Source organism: Melopsittacus undulatus, chromosome 9 (assembly GCF_012275295.1).
Source record: "Melopsittacus undulatus isolate bMelUnd1 chromosome 9, bMelUnd1.mat.Z, whole genome shotgun sequence".
Classification (NCBI taxonomy): domain Eukaryota; kingdom Metazoa; phylum Chordata; class Aves; order Psittaciformes; family Psittaculidae; genus Melopsittacus; species Melopsittacus undulatus.
Window position 1 is genome coordinate 23,763,004 of NC_047535.1, and position 21,277 is coordinate 23,784,280.

General features: G+C 41.3%; 1 protein-coding gene across 3 annotated transcripts in view; it reads right to left on the reverse strand.

Moving 5' to 3' along the window:
- HDAC11 (histone deacetylase 11) overlaps positions 1-18,655 on the reverse strand; it is a 30,255-nt gene extending 11,600 nt beyond the window's left edge. Inside the window, exons 1-6 of one of the 3 annotated variants that reach the window (XM_031049267.2) lie at positions 18,601-18,655; positions 16,846-16,994; positions 13,111-13,211; positions 6,419-6,535; positions 1,913-1,955; positions 319-395 (exon numbers count right to left, since the gene is read on the reverse strand). In XM_031049267.2, the coding sequence (XP_030905127.1) occupies positions 319-395; positions 1,913-1,955; positions 6,419-6,535; positions 13,111-13,211; positions 16,846-16,994; positions 18,601-18,602 (489 nt within the window). In that variant the 5' untranslated portion in view covers positions 18,603-18,655. Of the gene's footprint in view, positions 1-318; positions 396-1,912; positions 1,956-6,418; positions 6,536-13,110; positions 13,212-16,845; positions 17,015-18,375; positions 18,504-18,600 lie in introns of those variants that run through there. The other 2 variants (XM_031049269.2, XM_005149365.3) reach the window with 2 other exon arrangements.
- Positions 18,656-21,277: the final 2,622 nt, after the last annotated feature.

The following is a 21,277-nucleotide window of genomic DNA, read 5'->3' on the forward strand; positions in this document are numbered from 1 at the left end:
ATAATCATCAGTGAGGATATTAAGTCAATCTGGCTTGATTTTGAGTGGTTTTTTTGCAGTTAGACATTATTAATGCAACTGTAGTAGTTCATTATTACATTCAGAATTCTGACCCCTGCAAGTCTTCCCTCCCACTTCACAATACTGCACACACATTCTGTTCTGCAGCATCAAGTATCACACCTTTTTCCTATTCCAATCCATCTATAGATGGCTTTATGTTCTCCTATTAAGATGTAAATTAGTCCTTATGAATTTATGTGGATTTTTTCCATTTGCATAAACAGTAGGAAGTACTGTGTTAAGAGCACTTCTTACCTTTATAGCCAGTGTGATATCAGCATATGCACAAAATCCTCCACCTTTGTCACTCGAGCAATGATGAAAACCACCCCCTAGACACAAAAATGTTGGCAACGTGAAAAGCTAGATACTAAGAAACATTTTGGTCTTCGCAAAGAGATGGAGCTTACTTACATGGCACACACTACCTTCTTTAGCAAATACCACCCCTAGAGCCATCAAACCCTTACCAGAAACACAAAACATCTCATGGGTTTCTGTACATACCTTATGTGTGGCCCAGTGAGCATCAAGCAAAGCAGCTTCCCTTTCATTTAGCAGCCACCCTAAGAACTAAGGAATGAATGTATGTTCAAGGCTAGGCTGGATGGGGCTTGGAGCAACCTGCTCCAGTGGAAGGTGTCCCTACCTATGGCAGAGAGTTAGAACTGGATGAGCTTTAAGGTCCCTTCCAACTCAAACCATTCCATGGTTCTATGGTAACACACAAAGAATTTCACTGTGACCATTCCGCTCACCAGACATGCTGGAGGTTCAAAATAAACATTATGGGCAAGTGGGAAGGACATGTAGAAGGTTCTTTTCCATGCTAAACACCAAGCTAAGCAGTATGGTGTTACCACTTGCACGATGTCTTTTGCAAACACTCAGACCAGAAGAAACTTTAGGTACTCCTCTTTACAACACAAACACACACATTCTTTACAGGAAAAAAGTACTTGGGCCTCCCCTTTCCAGATACTTTTTATACAATAAACTGGAACGTTTTACTGAAAAACCCACTACAAATATCTAAGCAGGAAACTTAACAAGCTCACTTATGTATCAGTAAATAAGACAGACCTTGGGCTTTGTTTTTAATGTCTGTTTAATTTTCAATATTGGATGTTCAGTTTATAGAAGATGTAAGAAAGAATAGAAAACCCCCAGAATTGATGAGCTCTATGGAAACAAGAAGCTATGAGTCAAGTAACACAAGCTATTGCTTCAATAGTTTCCTGGGTTTGCATTGCTGTTTGCTGCAAGCAGGAGAACACATTTATAGTCACTATAATTTCATTTCATGTAATTTCTTCATAATTTGTTCATTCAAGTCTTTCTCAGGAAAAACTGCACATAGACACTACCTGGTGCAGCCCTGCTCTCCAGCCTATCCACCATTCCTTTCAGTGCTATAACATATAAAATAGCTGATGATAAAATCTACAAAAATTATAAAACAATTTAATGAAAACAAAGACCTTATTGAAATATTTACATCTACTCCAAACATTTTACCTTAATACTTTTTGCACTACTTCAACCGAAACACTTTCATTATATATATATATATATATATATACATATATACACGATACCACTATCTTTATCCATTATCTTCCTTTTTCTTTCAAAAAAATATTGTAATTATAAACCACAATAGGCTGATAGTGGACAAGAAAACAAATCCAGCACTTTTCCCATTTGTTTTATCTTTAAAATTGAATTTAGTTAAACACAACCCAGTCACTTTCTATTATTATAATATAGATCATGCTAAATGAAAACAACAGTATGCTTTTAACCATGCTATTTCAAGTGTCACTCAGTGCCCCACATGTGTACTTACCCACATTGATTGCCCAGCCTCTTTCAACAGCCAGTTTTCCTGCCTTAAGGAGAAGACAGGGAGAACTTGTGAACAAAAGAGGAACCATTTCACACCTCCTGCTCCCTCCCAACACACAGCCCCTAGTCTCTGAACTACTCCCATGGAATGCTTGGATGTTTCACCACTGCAGGTCACTCTGAATCAGGTCTCTAAATACGAGCCAACCAAAACTATCCTCAGCATAATTAATTGAAAATACTATATGCTCTCTCCTCTGTATTTCAATCTCTGGCAATTGAATAGATTTAAAGGCAACTGAGCTTTGCAGAGGTGAACACTGACCCCCAGCAGAGAAATGATACAGGAAAAGTACGAGCACTTGTAAGAGTAAAAAATGAGCAAGGATCTTCAGTATCATTCCTGTTCATGGCAAAACAGGAGGAACCTAAGCTCCAGATCTTGAAAATACAGATGAAAGGTTACAGCAGGGGGTGAGGACAAAAAAAATGTTAGTGTGAAGTGTCCTGTGACTTCTTATTTTTCAAATGCTAATATATCCATAGTATAGAATATTACCAATCCTTTTTCCCTCCAATACAGCAAAACTGTGCCTGTATCTCTCCTTTGAGCTCAGATGACATTCAAGGAAGGGAAAGAACTGACAGAGAAGAGTTACACAAGGCTTAAATGATGACATTTTAATTGGAAAACCTGACTTATTTTGGCCTTACTTTGGTTCAGCAAGTGTATAACTGCAGTACTCCCTAATGTCATGTCAAAAGGAAGAAGATATTACTAGCTGTGATTTAAAAATAAATAAATAACTGAGAGACAAATTATTCTTTTCCATAATCATGGAAAGAACATATTACACATCATCTAAGGAAAGAACTTGGAGCAGCTGAGGATTCTTCATTACCAGTATTTACATTTGAACAGTTCTAACTTAGTATTAAGGACACTACTGGGAAGATCAACATCATTCTGTTATGAACGCATTAACTTACACAGATTAGATCTTGAGAAAAGATTGTAGTTTCTTAACTATAAACCCCATTAAATCACAGGAAAACACATTATGTGTGATTTAGCAGACTGCCTAGGGATTCCTCCCCAAAAAAGCAATCTTCCCATATTGCTAAAAAAAACATCATTAAAAGCACAGATACAATAATCTCCATGATAAACAGGACCATTAGCAATAGAAGATTGTACTTCTGGCTTGTACTGCACAAAGTTTACTCCCTGGTGAATCAAAACTGCTTTTAAAGTTTTGGTACCTACTTCCCCATAATGAAAACTAAAAAAGGTAAAACTAACAGCATATGGCATCAACAGCAATCCAAAAGTGAAGAGCAATGGCATCTCTATTTCAGGAGGCACGATACAAAACATAACAGACGCAGTGGATAGCTCTTCTACATGGTCATGTTTCTAACAAGTGCACACGCGTTTATAAATTAAAGATAACACCAGCACAATGAAAAAAATCACAAAACTACATAAAAGAATTGACTAGTTAGAACCAGGTTGAAATGGATACCATACACACGTACTGTCAAGGTTTTCACAAAGTATCAAAAGTAGACTATTAGGAAACTCTAGATTCTTCCCAATTATTTTTCTATTCTAGCATTTCCTTCTTTCCTCACAACCATGGTACAGAAAGTCAGTGTGGCTATAATAAGAGAAGGCTCTGCATGTTCCTATTCAGACAGGACTTTGTCAAAACCTTCAGCTCAATGAGAGCTACTGACTGCAGTCAGAAACACAGCACACAGGAAAGACCTAGCCAGGAGCCAGAAATGATGATGATGAAACTGAGACAGAATGGAGCTACTTCTTTGTCTGAGAGTGACAATCAAACATTTATATAAGCACCTTGAAGTATAGGAACCACATGAAACAGTAATTCTTTCTCTCTACTATAAATGCATTCAGCTCTGGGGCCCCCAACAAAAAGGTGGGTGTGAACCTGCTCAAGTCTCAAGGCTCTCCACCCCATCTTTCCGGAAGCAGGAAGGGGAAAAAGGGGGGGGAGTGAGTGAGCAGATGCATGGTTCAGAGTTACCAGCTGGGCTTAAAACCACAACAGTTCACCTCAATGATGCTCCAAAGGCTGGAGCAGCTCTGCTCTGGAGCCAGGCTGAGAGAGCTGGGCTGGGGCAGCCTGGACAAGACAAGGCTCCAGAAGGGGAGACCTGAGAGCAGCTCCAGTGCTTAAAGGGGCTGCAGGAAACCTGGAGAGGGGCTTTGGACAAGGGCCTATAGGGACAGGCCAAGGGGAATGGCTTTAACCTGCCAGAACAGGGGAGACTGAGATGAGCTCTCAGGCAGAAGTTCTTCCCTGTGAGGGTGCTGAGGCGCTGGCACAGGGTGCCCAGAGAAGCTGTGGCTGCCCCATCCCTGGCAGTGTTGAAGGCCAGGTTGGACACAGGGGCTTGGAGCAAGCTGCTCTAGTGGAAGGTGTCCCTGCCCATGGCAGGGGTTGGAGCTGGATGAGCTTCAAGGTTCCTTCAAGCCAGACCACTCTATGATTCTATGGTGATACCATTACCCAGCCTATAACATCAGGTTGTTTTTCTGTTTTGTTGGGGTTGGTTTGTTTGTTTCTTGTTTGTTTGTTTTTTTAACAATACCAGCAAAACCAGTTGTGTGCTATCTCTAGCTCCTGCTGGTAAATTGACAATGTTCCAGGTGGTTTATGCAGGTTTGCATTAGGGAGTTGCACTGCATTCCACTTCCATTACTCCCACTTTTGCCAGTGAGCACCTACTAAAGAAAGTAGCACTTTTCTTTATCTAGTGTACTACCATAATCCAGTAAACCTAAAGATTTATCCAGGACCTAGCATTTCTTTCCAAACTCATGTGCTTTGATAGTCCTTATAGTTGGTTTAACATTTGAAGTTATTTACCTATTTTTCTCATGCTTATGCAGACTTTTAGGCTTCAACAAAAGCATCAGACATTGCTACACTGTACAAACACTTCCATATGTTTCCTTACCTCATTATCCTTTGACTTTAAAGTACACATACATCCAAGAAAACAGAGTAACACAAAAGAATTAACGTACAATTAGGAAAGGAGGTGAGAACAGCAATAGTTCAAAAAACAGAGTCCAAGGTGGTCAAGAAACATACAGGCTTTATAAAATAAAACTATTTCCCACTCACAAGCCTGAATTAAAATCAGCCTCAGCAACTGTCAAGGATCCTTTAACCTGGTGAATGTCACAGGACTCTTCTATGATTTAGGAAGAAACCACTGGCCACTTTCATTTAACAGCTGAGAGCAATAAGCAGTTAACTCACTCCACACAATTTCAGCATAGAGGATGTGACTTTTTCATCCTTTCTTCTAGTATCCCCATACTATAGAACTTACTGGACCTTTCCTTTGCCACTTCTATGATTACAACTCTCAGCTCTTCCTCCAACCATGAACAAGATTTTTGTGAACACATAATTACGATCAGTGTTTGGTTTATTACAAAGGCAGTTAAGATGACCTACCTAAAACAAAACTGCACTGTTAGAAGATGCTTCTGAATCTTTATAGTAGAGATTTAAGATCAGTCACAAGTTGTCCAGTCCATTCTACTCCTTTGTCTACTACCTTTTGTAACAGACAACAACTGGCAAAGCTTCACTTACATACACACATGCAAATCCAGCAGCTGGATGGGACATAGGTTTAACAAGAGTACTAAAATACTGAATGAAGTTGACTTTTTTTCTGATAAAGATCAAGCACTGAATAGTTCTATCACTAAAAAGAAAATTGAACAGAAAAGCAGGATATTTCATCTTGCCTTAAAATCTGGTGAAAACTTGCTCTTTGCTTTCATTTCACACAGTGAAATGTAAGAGGGATGATACTAGTGCTCAGACCCACTTATACACACCAGGGACAGCAGCACCAGGTCATCTCACATCAGTTCCACAGAATTAAAGAGAACTTGGAAAACTGCTTCACCAAACTTCTGGGCCCTTTCAAAGACAGACTTCAACCTTCTTCACTGATTCTGAAAACTGCTGCACTGCCTTTGATGTTCTTCAGATGATTTAGGTCTTTAACAAATTGATACATTAATGAATGTAAGCATTTAAAAATAAGAAGCCTTGATTCCAGCGCAGACTAAGTACCTACATGTCTGTTGACACCAAAACATGCAGCTCCTTCCATAGAGCACCACAGCTCTATGGCAAACACGTGCTTTAAAAACCGCTTCTGTATCAGCAATTTGAACACTGTTAGAAGCTAATTCCACTTATGCATATGCCATAAGTCCATGTCTATTACTGCCAGGTCTCTTCTGCAAATTACAGACCATGAAATCGGGCATGCCCTTCTCCTGGGCAGCTGCTAACAAGTGGCAAACTGTGCTCATGGTCAGGACTGTAGCATATCTCACTTTCCTGCGCAGGCTTTGCGCTACACACAGTATTAACACTCATAGGTTTATAGTGTTTCAATCACCAAGTTTAAATAGGATAAAAGTGACTCAAGATCACCTTACCATTATTGTTCCTCCTGTCTGGGTCCGTAGAGGTTTCAAAACTTTTCTCTGAACCACAAAATTGGGCAGGAAGGCAACTGGTGGGATTTCTGTGATTGTAGCAACCACAAATGACCACTACAATGAGAGGAATAAGAAGTTCCAGTTAGTGTAGTCTGTCTTAATGATGACATTTAGATCTCTCATGACCCAAACAGTCCTTATTAGTAAGCTCCAAATATATTCATCCTCAAGTTGTTAACTACGAAAATCATCACTCCCTATCACCATTGCCAGGTTTTTCAGACCTTAGTATCAAATGGGAATAAACCGGCAATTTTCCAGCAAGCCAGTATTTCAGAAAATCTAACATCCCTGGGACTGGGAGGAAGAATTGTAACATGTCCTTCAACAGCATTAATAGCAGGCTATGCTTGTTCAAGCCTAAAGTATCGTTTCCTGTGTCAAGTAAAAGGACATACCAAGGAGAAAGGAAAAACAGACAACTAAGAAGTTCAATACTGAAGTGAAAGCACAGTGCGCATTTGAGCATGAAGAACTGATTAAAATTTATTTAGCATATTAAACACTTCTGGAAAACATTTCAAGGAAATGTTTTCTTGAAAAGTCCTATCATCACAAACGTGATTTGAAGGTTAGAACACAAAATATTTGCAATATGTAAATGTTTTTTTTGCAAACACATACATTACTTCAAAGAACTTCTACTAACATTGCTACCAGCGATAACACTTCTAAATATAATTCAAAGACTTAGTCACAAGCAATAAGATACCTCTTCATCCGATACCAAAACGGTCAGGTACTGAGAATTATGAAATAGACACCCTGCACAAAGAGTCTAAATAAATCCCATTTTAGAAGGGAAGAGAAAGCTCTGGGGAGAACTTAGAGCAGCTCCCAGTACCTAAAGGGGCTACAGGAAACCTGGAGAGGGGCTTTGGACAAGGGCCTGTAGGGACAGGCCAAGGGGAATGGCTTTAACCTGCCAGAACAGGGGAGACTGAGATGAGCTCTTAGGCAGAAGCTCTTCCCTGTGAGGGTGCTGAGGCGCTGGCACAGGGTGCCCAGAGAAGCTGTGGCTGCCCCATCCCTGGCAGTGTTGAAGGCCAGGTTGGACACAAGGGCTTGGAGCAAGTTGCTCTAGTGGAAGGTGTCCCTGCCCATGGCAGGGGTTGGAGCTGGATGAGCTTTAAGGGCCCTTTCAACAGTCTGGGATTCTATTTTCTTCAGCATTAGGGAATTAACTACATTCAGTACATTTGCTGCCCAACTGCTGTTAGCTGTCTGCTTACAGATTATAGGAGGTACAAGTGGTCAATTTTAACCAAGGACAATCTCATGCCAATTTCAGGGTTCTCTGACATTTAGAAATGCTTTGGCTTCACACCTACCAGTGTTTCAACTACAAAGTACAGTGAGATGAGCTGGAGGGATGGCATTATTCATAAAGTTAAATACTAACTATATTTTGTGAATAGTTCATTTTAAGCTCTTACTACTTTTATATTTGTAAGACATTCTGTTACTATATCATCAGGTCTCCAACATTAATGAAGTACCTTAACTATATTGCAATACAGTCAATTTTGGTAAAGTCCTTTTGCAAGATATTTTAGCTTTTAAGCAAGCATAATGTAAAGAACTGAGTTCAATCCTGTTTTTCTAAAATGGAATCAAAAAGGTCACATTGGATAAAACACAATTTGATCTCAAATGTGAATGATGATCACAAATTCTCCCAAAGTTTTAACATAGTTTTAAAATATTTTAATCTCAATAGGAACAAGTGGGAGTAATACAGACTCAAATGAGCATGTACCCTGCTGCAAGCTTTGTGGTGACTGCAAGAAATCCATACATGGTACAAGGAGAGTATGCACAGCTTTCTGTCCACAGCTGAGGATGCTCACAGAGCAGTGCCAAGCCCAACAGCTTTCCCTGCTTCAGATGCAGTCCTTGACTGTTTGTGGAATTCCTAACATACTGGGGAAGAGTCATGTGACTGTGACAAAAATCTTGCAGTTCAAGAATGCAGCTACAGACAAATTAAAATGCTTCCCCAAAACCACCACTGTAATAATAGAGAAATATATTGCCTCAAGTTGTGGACAGTTTTGTGCTATTTTAATTCAATGTGCTGATTTTGTTTTCCAACATTTCTTGCAGTAACTCCTCAGAACAGCTCTGTACATACTCATAAAAAGGAATTAAAAGCAATTATTTGATTGAATACTTTTTCATACTATAAAAATAAAATATGATTTTGCATAGACGAGGACTACATTAATTACATTTTCCAGGCTGTCAGTTGGCTTCTGTAACACGAGTCTTCACACACAGCAGTCTCCTACAACAGAGAACCAACCCTTCACATTTTATTTGTTTAATCACTATTGTTTTGCATCCAAATTGCACAGACCAGAATAACGCCAGTGACTGTTTTTTTTTTGGTAGATACTTGCTCTCACTCAGCCACCATCAAATGACTGACTCCGGTAGCATTTTGTAAACACGTAATTATGTAACTGAACAGAAATGAAACCTTGGTCTGGATTCAGGGAAGAGTATCATATATAAATTTAATAACACACCTTCACTTCCTCTTTAGTTATCAATTCCATTTAACTCTTCTTTATTTCTATTGCTCACAGCAGAAGATTTAAAAAAAAATATTTACTTTCCTGTGTTCTAGATAAATAATTCAATGCATAAACTTAAGTTCCAATTTTATGAAACACCCACTCCCTGTTAAAAGGGGTAAAGAAGCCAGGTGAACCCCTAACGAGGTACATTCTCCTTTAACACACCTCCTACTCAGTTAACTACTAGGTCGTATTATTAAACGTGGCTAAGTGCAGTAACTAAGGTTATATCCAAAGTTACATCAAACAAAACCAAACAAACCAACCAACCCATCACCAGCTTCAGAAGTTCGTAGTTTTCCTTGCTTACACCCAAACTTTCTAACAGCATAAAAATTTAAAGAGGATATTCTTGCAGGACTTAATCTTTGAAGTATTACCAGTATTAACTTTAGTTCCTTAACTCCAAAAACATCTTTTTAGTAAGGTTAAATGACTTTCCAAACCATTTCAAATTATTAGTGCTCAAGGATTAAAAGTTAAACTGAAAAACCAATATCAGGAAGAGAAAGCTAAAGTAGTTGCTGATATATCTGGATTAATACAAACAGCACGTTAATGATCAAAACCAACCCCTGATGTACTGCCTTGTGTTACGCATTCAGTGCATTCCAGTATTATGAAATACCCAACAACACATCAGGTTTTTAGGAAATGTGCAATTTCATTTGTTAATATCTAAATTTTACCTGTGTTTAAATCTTCGGTTCCTACAGCTACTCCCAGCTCAAAAGAAGATTCATGGACTTATAATTCCAACACCAAGCAACTGATGTAATATTCAGAAGATTGCCTGAGACAAAGCTATTTAGAACCATCTTCAAAAGATATCAAAAGTATGTCTTTAGCTTGAATTACTTCAGACAGTACCATAAAGGTGAGCAGGAAAATTAATTTCCACAAAATCTTCCAAGGTATGGAACACACTATTGGCACTGGAAATGAGACACTGTGCTGGCAGCAACCAATGGTAGCCAGGTAACACCACCCAAAAACCAACCAGCCAAAAAACAATTTGGGTGCAGTCTCCCACCAATGAGCTGGAAATATTAAAAGGAAAGAAAAAAAATAAAAAAAAAAAAAATCACTGCTAACCAAATGCTACCTTACCCTGAAGGGTTTTACCAGTCACTTTAGCTGCAAAGAATGCCCTGCAGCATTTGGGCAGCAGTGTAAGCACTGAAACCTGCCAGACCTTGTCACCATGACTATTCTCGTTCAGTTTTTGTATATTCCTACAGACCTCCCCTGACACATTAACATGCACATGAAAATTTAGGTAAAAGGGATCAAATTCATTTTTCTGCTCTCATGACCTTTTAAATTAACATTTTGTAGTAAATCACCACTCACCTTCATGAATTTCTCACCAATGAAGCTTGAAAAAAATTGAGCCAGGAGAAGGCACATCGCAGGGAGCAGAGACAGTGCTGACAGCACAAGCACTACATCCACTGAAGAACTGGACAGGGAAACCATGAGCACTTCTGAAGGAGGCCACAGCATCCAAACTAAACCCACATTTTCAGCTGCAGTCACCAGCACAGTGCACACAGCCCAAGCAGCATTCCATGTTGGTTTATCTCAATGCCAAACACAGCCACAGGTATTGCGGGCTGAACTGAGTATTTTATGAGACTGCTTCGACTGCCTTCACTCCCCAGAGTCCAACTCTCTTCTCCAGCACCCTGCTGACACGACCACTAGACAGGCAGGCAGGCAGGTACCTCAGGTCTCCTGGCAAAGGCACTCACACCACCAGGCAAGAACCAAAGCCCATAAGCACTTGAGCACCAGACAACACTCTTTGTAATCACATCAACCCACTTCTCATGGGTATAAAACCTCATATTTTTAACAGAACTATTAATTTAAACCTACAACATTTAGAAATATGTAAAACAGACTTGGATTTGCAGTTCAACTGATGGATCATCTGTTTTGGATCACCTTCAAAAAAGCACCTCTTGCATTCCACTGATGCACAAGCATCACCCTCCTCATCTGCACTTCAGTATTTGCTCATTTATAACAGAACTTCTCACATACAAAAAATGGTTCAAATGAAGACTCGCACTTTCTGAAACCTGCTTTAGCATTATTGCCTACCTTCTTCCAAACTTTCATAATGCTGCTATGCAGGAAATTCATCATTTTACGTATCACTAGAATGAGGCAGTAAGTGGAAAAGTAATGCAAGCAAGTTATCCAAAGTCCAGTCCATACCCTGCAAATCTAAACTCTTCTAAGGAACAACTGAGGGGGAAGCACCCAAATCAAAATGCCAAATGCCATGCTACCTAAAGCAGGGAAAAAGGGAGACCATTCCTTCCAACACAGACCTAATGTCCAGTACAGCTTGATCTACTTTGTGCACACCATTTTGTTTCTCTTCAACCAGCCTCCAGCCAGCTCCTCCAGCTGCTGCTAAGGTACCAAACAGCACTTCCTATCAAATTCATGCTCAAGTTTTACATGAAAAGTACTCAAGTGATCCATTACTTTAAGAGAGCTAAGCATTCCCAGAAAGGCAGGCACCTTTGTAGTCTTCAGAGCTGATCTAATACAAACCTACACGAGTTATTGGTAGGTCTGTATTGGTCTGAATTTATATATAGAAAAGCACAGCAGACTTTGGCTAAAGCCATACAGAGGCCTTTTCATGTTTAGCCATGTTCTTTTCAATTTGCAACTAAGCACTTCTATTTTCACTGCCTGGTAGGAATTTGCTGACCTGACCAATTCAACATCTTCCAGTTTCTACAGTTGCAGGAAATACTCTCAAGGAGAGACGCACAGTTCATCACACCTGAAAGCATACCACAGTACTGGTTTTGAACACCAAGATACAAGTTATGCAGACAATTCCCTGTGAAGCCATCCTGTAGGTAATAAAAATATCACAGTATTCCAAAGTGTGCTATGCACATTACACCCCACTTCAAAGATGTGCTTCAGTAGTAGAGGTAGGTGGTTCAATGGAATTAAAAGCTCAATATCAAGAAGAGCTGCAGTAAGATCAAATCTAATGATGTATTAAATTCCATATAACTTTATAGCACAGAAAGAAGCATGAGACAACTCAGAAAAGGACTAAGAGTGAAAAAGGTTGACACAAATTATAGAGCCCTTACACAGAAAAATAAGACATTCCAGAAACAGCAATACAAGTACTCTTTCATTGCAGAAGGGCAAAGGTGACAAAAATAACTCCCTTTGAATTATGAAATGGAAAATTACTTCTCATACAAATCCCTTCTCTGCCCTCCAAGAGTTGCAAAATAAAAGCAATGTCACCTGCACTCATCTGCTAATTCCACCTATAGATGACTTAATATATTCAGACACAGAGATCTCAAGTTTATGTTTTAAAGCTACATTTAACAAGCAGATGTTTCATCTAGAAATGCTTAGTGAATACTCTTTAACTCTGTGAATATGATCTTATATAAGCTGGTACTGGAAACCTTCACACACAGATAATGTACAAAGTTATATCCCTACATCTATCTTTCAACTCTCTCAATTTTCCACTGATACAGGCTGTGTCTAAGTAGGAAGTCATTACTCCCCCCACAACAGACTGACAACAGAATCCCCATGTGAGTGCTCTTTTGAGAGTACATAAACCCTGAACTCACAGGGCAATCCCCATATTAAAAAACATCCAAGGAAGTATTCCATTTTAGTGCTCTGCAATGTATTTTCAACTTCAGAAAAATTTAGTAAATGAAAACTTACACTGTTGAAGACAAACTCTGCTACTAAGAATATAATTTACATCTCAACCATTAACATCTTCCTTATGTTCATGTATCTAACATGACAGACCACCTTTTCCCTCTATCCCTCTCTAGTGTGAATTGCTTACTATGGCTATGGTTTTCTTTCCGTCTTCTCAATAACAATGTTATCAAATATTACCAAAATGTATCATGTTATCGTATGGAAAAGAGGATTCTGTAATAAATCTAGTAGGATATCTGTTACCTTTGACACTAATTCTAGACAATCTGCTTGAAAAAACAACATGAATGAGTACAGCACCTTTAATTTATTAAGGTAGCGCCTTGTGTGAACAACCAAGAGATCTTCATCAGTGGCTTCCCGTGCCTGTACAATCAAGTCATCTGCAATTAGTTTTTCTTCTGAAACAGGAGAAAAATATCAATTGGCATTGCATACCATCACTTCCCATAGTCCACCCTGCCAAAGAAGCTACTTTGACCTTAACGTAATGACTTCATCTGTAATTAAATCACTGAAATAACTTCTGTTCACTCATTGTTCACAATTTCCAAATACAGACTCTCCACACACATAAGCTATTAGGGTAGTGTGTATATGATAAACATCGTTTTCAGTAAGTTTTCAGAGTGTAACCATAGTAACTTCTTGTTTAAACTGAAACAAAGGACAGGTAGTGACAGAGATGCACAGATACAAAAGAATCACAAGACTCCCATCAGTCTACAGCTTGATACACTGTTTCATAGCAACAAATATTCACCATTCTTTAACATGCTTTAAGAAACTCCACAGTTGATGCTAGTATTTAATTCCCTAAACCAAGGAATTTTAAAAAAAAATCAAAACAAAACAATTGCTTGGATGTTGATGGAAGCAAACACTTATGCTTAGCTAGGGTATTTCTGTCACACCTCTACCTTCATTTAATGTTAAGAAATACCAATGATCAGCTCTTAATTCTTCCCCTTAAGAGATCAAAGGATAGTTTATTTTATAAAAGCAAATTACAAAACATCATTCCAAAATCTCATAATGTGATCACAGATCAATCTGAAGGCATACATCTGGATATCCTACCAGGAAGTTCGTCAGAGTCAGCTTAACCAGTCCAGAAGTGCAGAAGAACCAGGCTGCTTTGCATCTGATCACCCAAATGACAAACACAAGGCATCATGCTGATCTCCCCAGACAAATGTTGATACTGAATTGCTGCACAGCTGCAGCTTTCTAAGACTGTACCTCTTCTCCAATTTTGCACTTGCAGGAGGAAGAAAACAACTCATACATGTGAGAGGTTTTGTTCTGAAGTGTTAGACAAGAACAGCACCTGCAACAATTATTTGTTTTGGCATGCTTGTGTTTCTCCTGACTGAGGCTTAAGAAACTTTTCATTCATTCAGACAGACACCACACTGCTAACAGTGCCATTCCTGAGGAAGAAGGAAAGTGTGGGAAGGTTCACACTGGTGATTTTGTGGAAGACAGCAGGTAACAGGGTAGATCATCTGTCACCAGGAGTTGCTGCAGAGCCAAAGAAAACCAGGAGCACCCTGGAGTATCCTGTGGCATCTCTCTCCTTTACAAAATGAGGACAGGAAAACAATAGGAAAAAATTATTTTCTGTGAAAGACTAGGAGTAAAAAAAGGGACACTTCACTCAGAAGAGCTGGAGGAAAAGCCTTCCTACAGAAGTAGAAAGGCAATGGTTTTGATTAATTAAGAAAATGGTCACAGAACCCAAGACTAAATTATTTGAGATTGTTAGAGAGAAGATCCAAAACTCAGCTACTCAGTGGAGTGTTAACATATGTCTAACGAAGGTTAGATGAATACAAGGCAGACTGAAGGTACAAGGACAATACTAAACTGGAAAGATCATCAGCTGGAGGAGTCTTTAGGACCACATGAACGGAAAGGCTTACAGAAGAGGCTTGGCTCTCAGACAACCTTGGCAAGACAACCTTGGCCTTTTCCCTTGATGAGCAAGCTTACACCTTAGGTGAAGAGATGTCAAAACTTCATAGGCCCTCATCCTAACCTTGCTTCTGACACTTGTATTTCCTTAATGCACTTCTGCCTATACATTCCCATTAGTTTAAAGCAGAAATAACAAAACAAAAAAAAATCGCAGAAAGTTCTTCCTGTCATCAGAACTCTTCCCAAACATTAACAGAATGAGGCTGATAAGGAATGAATTTATACAAGCTGCACTTACCTTTCAGCCTGAAAAGCACCATTTGCCAACAGACTGTCTGCAGCCTAATTGAGTAAGTCACATCCCACAGCAAGCTGGTCGTTAACACCTGTAGTTTCACAGAGTGCGCTAGTTCTTGCTACACCAGGTGCACTGGAAGCACAAGGAAGCTTCACACACCACTCCCAAACTGCAATTCAGGTCTTGCAAGCCAAAACATTTATAAGCTTGCAGTGAACACTGGAAAGATTTTTCATTCATTGTTACAAAACTAAGTCTGTGTTGGTTTAGACCCAGGCTTGGCCCTGAAAAGGAAGAAGAAACTGGAACAGCCAACAGCAGCTACCCTCAATAGGAGACTTAGAGGAAACACTGCTCTTATACATTAATCTAGAACTGAAAGAAAGTGTTGGCATCATTAGAAATCTACTGAGTATGAAAACACAGCACACTGAGCTATGTCCATGAGGCTCTAACATTCTGCACCTAACTTGGGCTGGGCTCAAACACAAGGGTCTGGTGCTCACTTGAGCGGTGGAAACAGTTCTCAGACATCCCACATGAATGTTTCCTGTAAAGGCCAAGCAAGGAAATTCTGCTCACTTCACACTTTCATTCAGATTGCAAAGAACATAAGTATTTTCATATGGTCTAAGATATTGCTATGCTCCCTTTTCTCCTTCCTCCTTTCTACTCAGTCTTGTAAAGCTCTGGTCCAGACTGAAATGAACCACACTAGTTATTCTGACTAGTACTATTCATGCCTTTGGGGAGAGCAAATCATTTAATGAGCTTGAAATTTCCAATCCCAGTTCATGAGTTTCACTCTGCAGTGACACCATGACTGAGCTGAAACCAGACTGTGGGATTATTCAGTGGAGCGGGACAGAAAATACATTTTAAAGACCTTGAAAGGCCCTCGTGTAGTACGTTAGCTTTAACATCACAATTTCATCTCTTAAATACTTCATAGACAAGTTCTTCATCAATGTTGTCCTGGGTTCAGCAGTAGCAGTCATTTTTTCTCCTTCTTGGTAGCTGGTGCAGTGCTGTGTTTTGACTTTCAGGCTGGGAACTGTTGCTGATAGCACTGATGTTTGTAGTTACTGCTCAAATGTTTGGTTTGTCCAAGGCCTTTTCTGAGCCTCATGCTCTGCCAGGGGAGGAGGGGAAGCTAAGAGGAAGGAGAGACAGGACACCTGACCCAGGCTAGCCAAAGAGGTACTCCATACCATAACACGTCACACCCAGGATGTAACCGGGAGAGACCCGGAAGGGGAGAGCTCTGGGGGTGATGGAAGAGGTATCGGTCGGTACTCGGTCAGGCAGGGTGGGGTGAGTTATGGGTCGGTGGCTGGTGAGGTGTTGTATTCTCTTCACTTGTTATTGGCTTTATCATTATTATTTGTAGTAGTAGTAGCAGTAGTGATTTATGTTATACCTTAGCTATTAAACTGTTCTTATCTCAACCCGTGGGGGCTACATTCTTTGGATTCTCCTTCCTAACTCTCCAGGAGTTGGGGGAGCAAGGGGGGGGAGTTAGTTGACGAGCTGTGCAGTTTGGTTTTAAACCACGACAAATGTGTAACACATGACATCTGACTCACCTTAGAAATGCTGCAATCAATTTAACTTGCTAAGATTAAAGTGTGCAAATATATAAGAACACCAAAGCACTCCACAAAGTATTAGAGTGAAGCTTAAATTTACACAAGGAGCAATGAAGACGTACAGTCACTATTATATCAGCAATTATTAACATAAGCCTGAACTAAGTGCAGCATTTCTGTTGGCTTTTGTGCAAACATTGGTCTAAGAGGTACTTTGCATTGTTTTACCTTTCAGGAAATTGATAACTTTCCCCCATTTCCCTGCATCGAATGGATGCAGCTTCTCAAGTCCCATGAAGGTGATGTTGTAGTCAGGAGAATAGACGATGGGCCAGCATGATGATGGGGGATCCTCATACAACTCAGTTCTGTGAGGCCTTGGAAAGCAAAAACCAAACTAATCACCACTGTTAGCAACTGTTCACAAAGTCCAATGTTTTTCTACTAAAATCCCAAACTAGAATCATTACTAATACTGCCTTTACATCAGGAATGATTCATGAAGATGCTATGTCCAACAGTTACGGAAGAAAACATAACACTTGGTCATTTAACTGGGCTTCAACAGTAGGGTGTCAGGGAGAGTAACATCCTTCACCTCCAACCAGTACGGTTACACTACTCATTAATGAGTTATCCATACCCACTTCATTGCAGACCTTAATTTATGGAAACACTTGCTTCTCTCCACTTGTCTTTCAATCAAGTCTATCAAGTCTATCAATCAACCTCTACCCTTAGAAGGTGTGTCCAGTTTACAGACCACATAATCTTCAAACAACACACAATTAGACTCACATGGTCAAACCTGTATTCAAACCCGATTGAAAAAGCCAAATCACACTGCTCCTACAGGACACCTCCATCAAAACAAGGCTGGCAAGACTTCCAGGATCCTTTCCTTGGAGCAACAGATTACTTTGTGACCAGCCCAGCAGAAGTAAAGACACTTGGGTCTGTACCTGTGTACCATACAACCACAGGACATAATCTCAACTCTAGATCTCACGAGTGTAACCCCTACCAATGCTTTCTTTCACCTTCTCCTCCAACTTCTTGTATTCCCCAGGTACAAGGGGAGACAGCATTGCCAACTCGGAGCCCTCCTTCACAACCTGTCCACCGAAGGGGCAAGCAATGCCGTGCTCTGCATTCACAAACATGCACCCCCGGGGTGCAGTGGATGCCTGTGGGCACACAGTGTCAGTGGGCAGCCAGGGTCCCAGGAGGGGTCTGTGCCCACTCTCAGGCCATTCCACCTCCCTTCTCCACCCCAAGGCCCCTGGTCCTGAGCCGAGACCCCTGAGCCCTCAAATTTAGCTGAAGTTTCCAAAAGGCTTCACAACTTACCGAGCAAGACAAAGGCATCTTTGTCAGATGAACAATACAAACAGGGGAAAAAAAAACTTATTTCCAGCCTAAACATGCTCAAAACCACCCTTTTAAAATCCATCAAAACCCAAACAAGCACGCCAGACACGAGCACAATGGAGGTTTTCAGCCGCTTGCAGTCCCTGTCCCCACACGCTGCCCACCAGCAGAGCCAGGGCTCGGCGGAGCCTTCCCTCCCACCGCAACAGAAGGCGGCTTCTATAGAACTAGATGTGAAAGGGACCTTCCCTCGGGTCCTCCCCAGCGACCCGCGCACTGCCCTCGGAGGGGCCCAGCACACCTGGGCCAGGGCCACTGGGAGGAGAGCAGAGCGAGGCCCTCCCCGTGTTGGCCTGAAACCGGGCTCGGGAGGCTTAAACCCTGCACCTGTCGGGGCGGGCCGCGGCGAACGGAAGCGACGATGCCGCAGCTTCAGTCCTCCTCGCCGGGCCCACCTCAGGACTCTGCCGGGGACAAGCGCGGGCGGCGCAGCCGGGAAGGCCTCTCCGAGCCCGGGCGAGCGCTCCTGCAGCCCCGAGAGCCCCCAAGTGAGGAGCGCCCACCCGTGCCCCGAGCCAGCCCCAGCACGGCCCCGCACGGTGCGGTACTCACATCCCCCAGCCGCGCGGAACGGGGCGCCCGCCGCCCAGCACCGACAGCCCCTGCGGCCCCGCCCGCCGCGGGGCGGGGACAAGGAGCGGCCGGGCAGGCGCGGGGCGGGTGGACCGAGGCCCGGAGCTGTGGCACTAGCGGGGAGGCCAACAGTGGGAGAGGGCAGGGCCTGGGCTCCGCGCTGGGAGGACTGATGGCACATTGTCTGCTGCCAAGAGTTTGCATCACAGAGCGACTGAACCCCAGCCTGGCTTGTGTTGAAGGGACCTTAAAGCGCTTCCAGTTCCAACCTCTGTCACGGGCATGGACACCTTCCACTAGAGCAGCTTGCTCCAAGCCCCTGTGTCCAACCTGGCCTTCAACACTGCCAGGGATGGGGCAGCCACAGCTTCTCTGGGCACCCTGTGCCAGCACCTCAGCACCCTCACAGAGAACGGCTTCTGCCTAAGAGCTCATCTCAGTCTCCCCTGTTCTAGCAGGTTAAAGCCATTCCCCTTGGCCTGTCAAGAGCCTCACAACGATTCCACACAAACAGTGTCTCTGGATGGGAAAACAGGATTCTTCTTACAAAATAAAGTTAGCAAGATGAGGATTCACAGCAGGTCAGCAGCATCATGAGGAAAGCAAATGTGAAATAGTGGTGGTACGTACCTGAGCAGCAGAATTCCCACTGGTTTTGTCACATCAAAGCTTCACCCCAAGAACACCATTGCTGATTCAGACACACAAGAATAATAAGCTTGTTTCAAGTCAGAAGCCAGTTTCTAAATGTACTTCGCTAACCCTGCTTGAATAGATACAAAAAGCATTTCTTATGCAGTTGTACAGCTAAATCGATAATACCCTTATGAAGAATGGTCCCTCAATAGCAGCAGTATCTGTCAAACCAAGGATAAATGTGCAGAAGCACTCTTTTCTCATGAGGAATATTGTCTCTTTATGAGAGTTCCAGATAAATGTCTTTCATTTTAAAATATGCTGCATTTGGCATGGCATTCAGTTTTGATGGATGCCTGGACTTCACCTTGGTATTTATTCAGCAACAGGAGACTGTTATCCCAAGAAAACATTCTATCCCTTTGACATTATCTTTTAATTAACATTTCTTTTCATTCCAGCCCTTTGTGCACTTGCTTCAGCATTACTTCAGCATATCTACCTTTTCTTCCATGTTACTGACGACTTACTGCTTGGTCCTTAATTAGAACTTGAGTGTTCTCTGGTTAACTAGATACATATATAACATGTTGTTATTTTCATTTAAATTAACTTCTAAGCTTAAATTAAACTTGCAGACTAGCTTCTGCATTTGTTGGATGCTGTAAATTGTTTTCATATTCACCTTCCCATTAATCATTCACATCTCAACTATGATACACACACTTCTCCAAATGTCAATTACTTGTTTTTTCACCACCAAAAATGACATGAAAACACCTACTCCTCCTCCCTGGCTAGCCATGATGTCTGTTGCTTTTATTTCCCTCTTCTGGTGGTACAGGAAGCTGGATTCCCACCTGCAAGATGATTCCCAATGGGCCCCCGGTAATGCCTTTACCTTCCTGGGTCAGCAGCAGAGGAACACTCTCCTGGACACACCCGAGGAAGTGCTGTGCATGTCTAGACTGATGCCTGATCACTCTTGCTGGGGTGAGGTTCTGTTTGTCTCCAGCAGAAACAGAAATACAATTTAGACATGTACCTGTTTCCATGTAGGACTCACTCTTTAATAGAAAATACTGTTTATAGCATGGATTTACCATCTGGACATTCTGGAATTGTTACTTTTGATAACACCATGCTCCAAGGAATTGTCACTGTGGAGGCCAAACACCCCAGGAGGTGCCTGCACGTGGGCAGTCCTCATGGCAGAGGAGGTACACCCAGCTGTGGAAACATCTGCTTGTAGCTTCATTACACCAACAAGTTTCTAACAGTTTTTAAACAAACTACATGGGGCCTAACACTGTCATAGAATCATATCACAGCCTGTTTTGGGTTGGAAGGAACCTTAAAGACCATCTAGTTCCTCAAAGCTCATCCAGTTCCAACCTGTACCTTGGGCAGGGACACCTTCTACACCCTCACAGGGAAGAGCTTCTGCTTAAGAGCTCATCTAAATGTACCCCATTGTCAGTTTAAAGCTCCTCTTACCCTAGCAAGGGCCTTAAAAAGATTGTACGCAAACAGTATCTCTGGATAGGAAAATAGGACCTTGCATTGCTGTTCAGTCGTATCTTTTTTAGTAGAAAGGTAATTATCTCCTTATGGATTAGGCTCAAGATACACAGGAGAATGATCTGTGCTGCATTTTGGACATTCCTTGCACACCAGTTTTCTGCCAGAAGACTTTTCAAGGTGAATGGCTTGCGAAACCTTACAGTGTGAGAGAAGATACAGAGCTGAGCAAGTAATGATGTTTCTGGTTCACTAGACACTCTGAAAGAAACTTTTTGAAGCAATTTTGGAGTTCACATTATCTTTTTCCATCATTGCAATATGTGAAACAAAGTGAAATTTCACAAAATTCAGTCTGTCCTGAAATTGTATTTTGAATACATAAAAGGGAAATATTTTTATTTAAAACCAAAAAAAATCATTAACTTTTGAATGAACACACATCCACACATTTGCTAGAATAGAATCATAGAATCATAGAATAGTTAGGGTTGGAAAG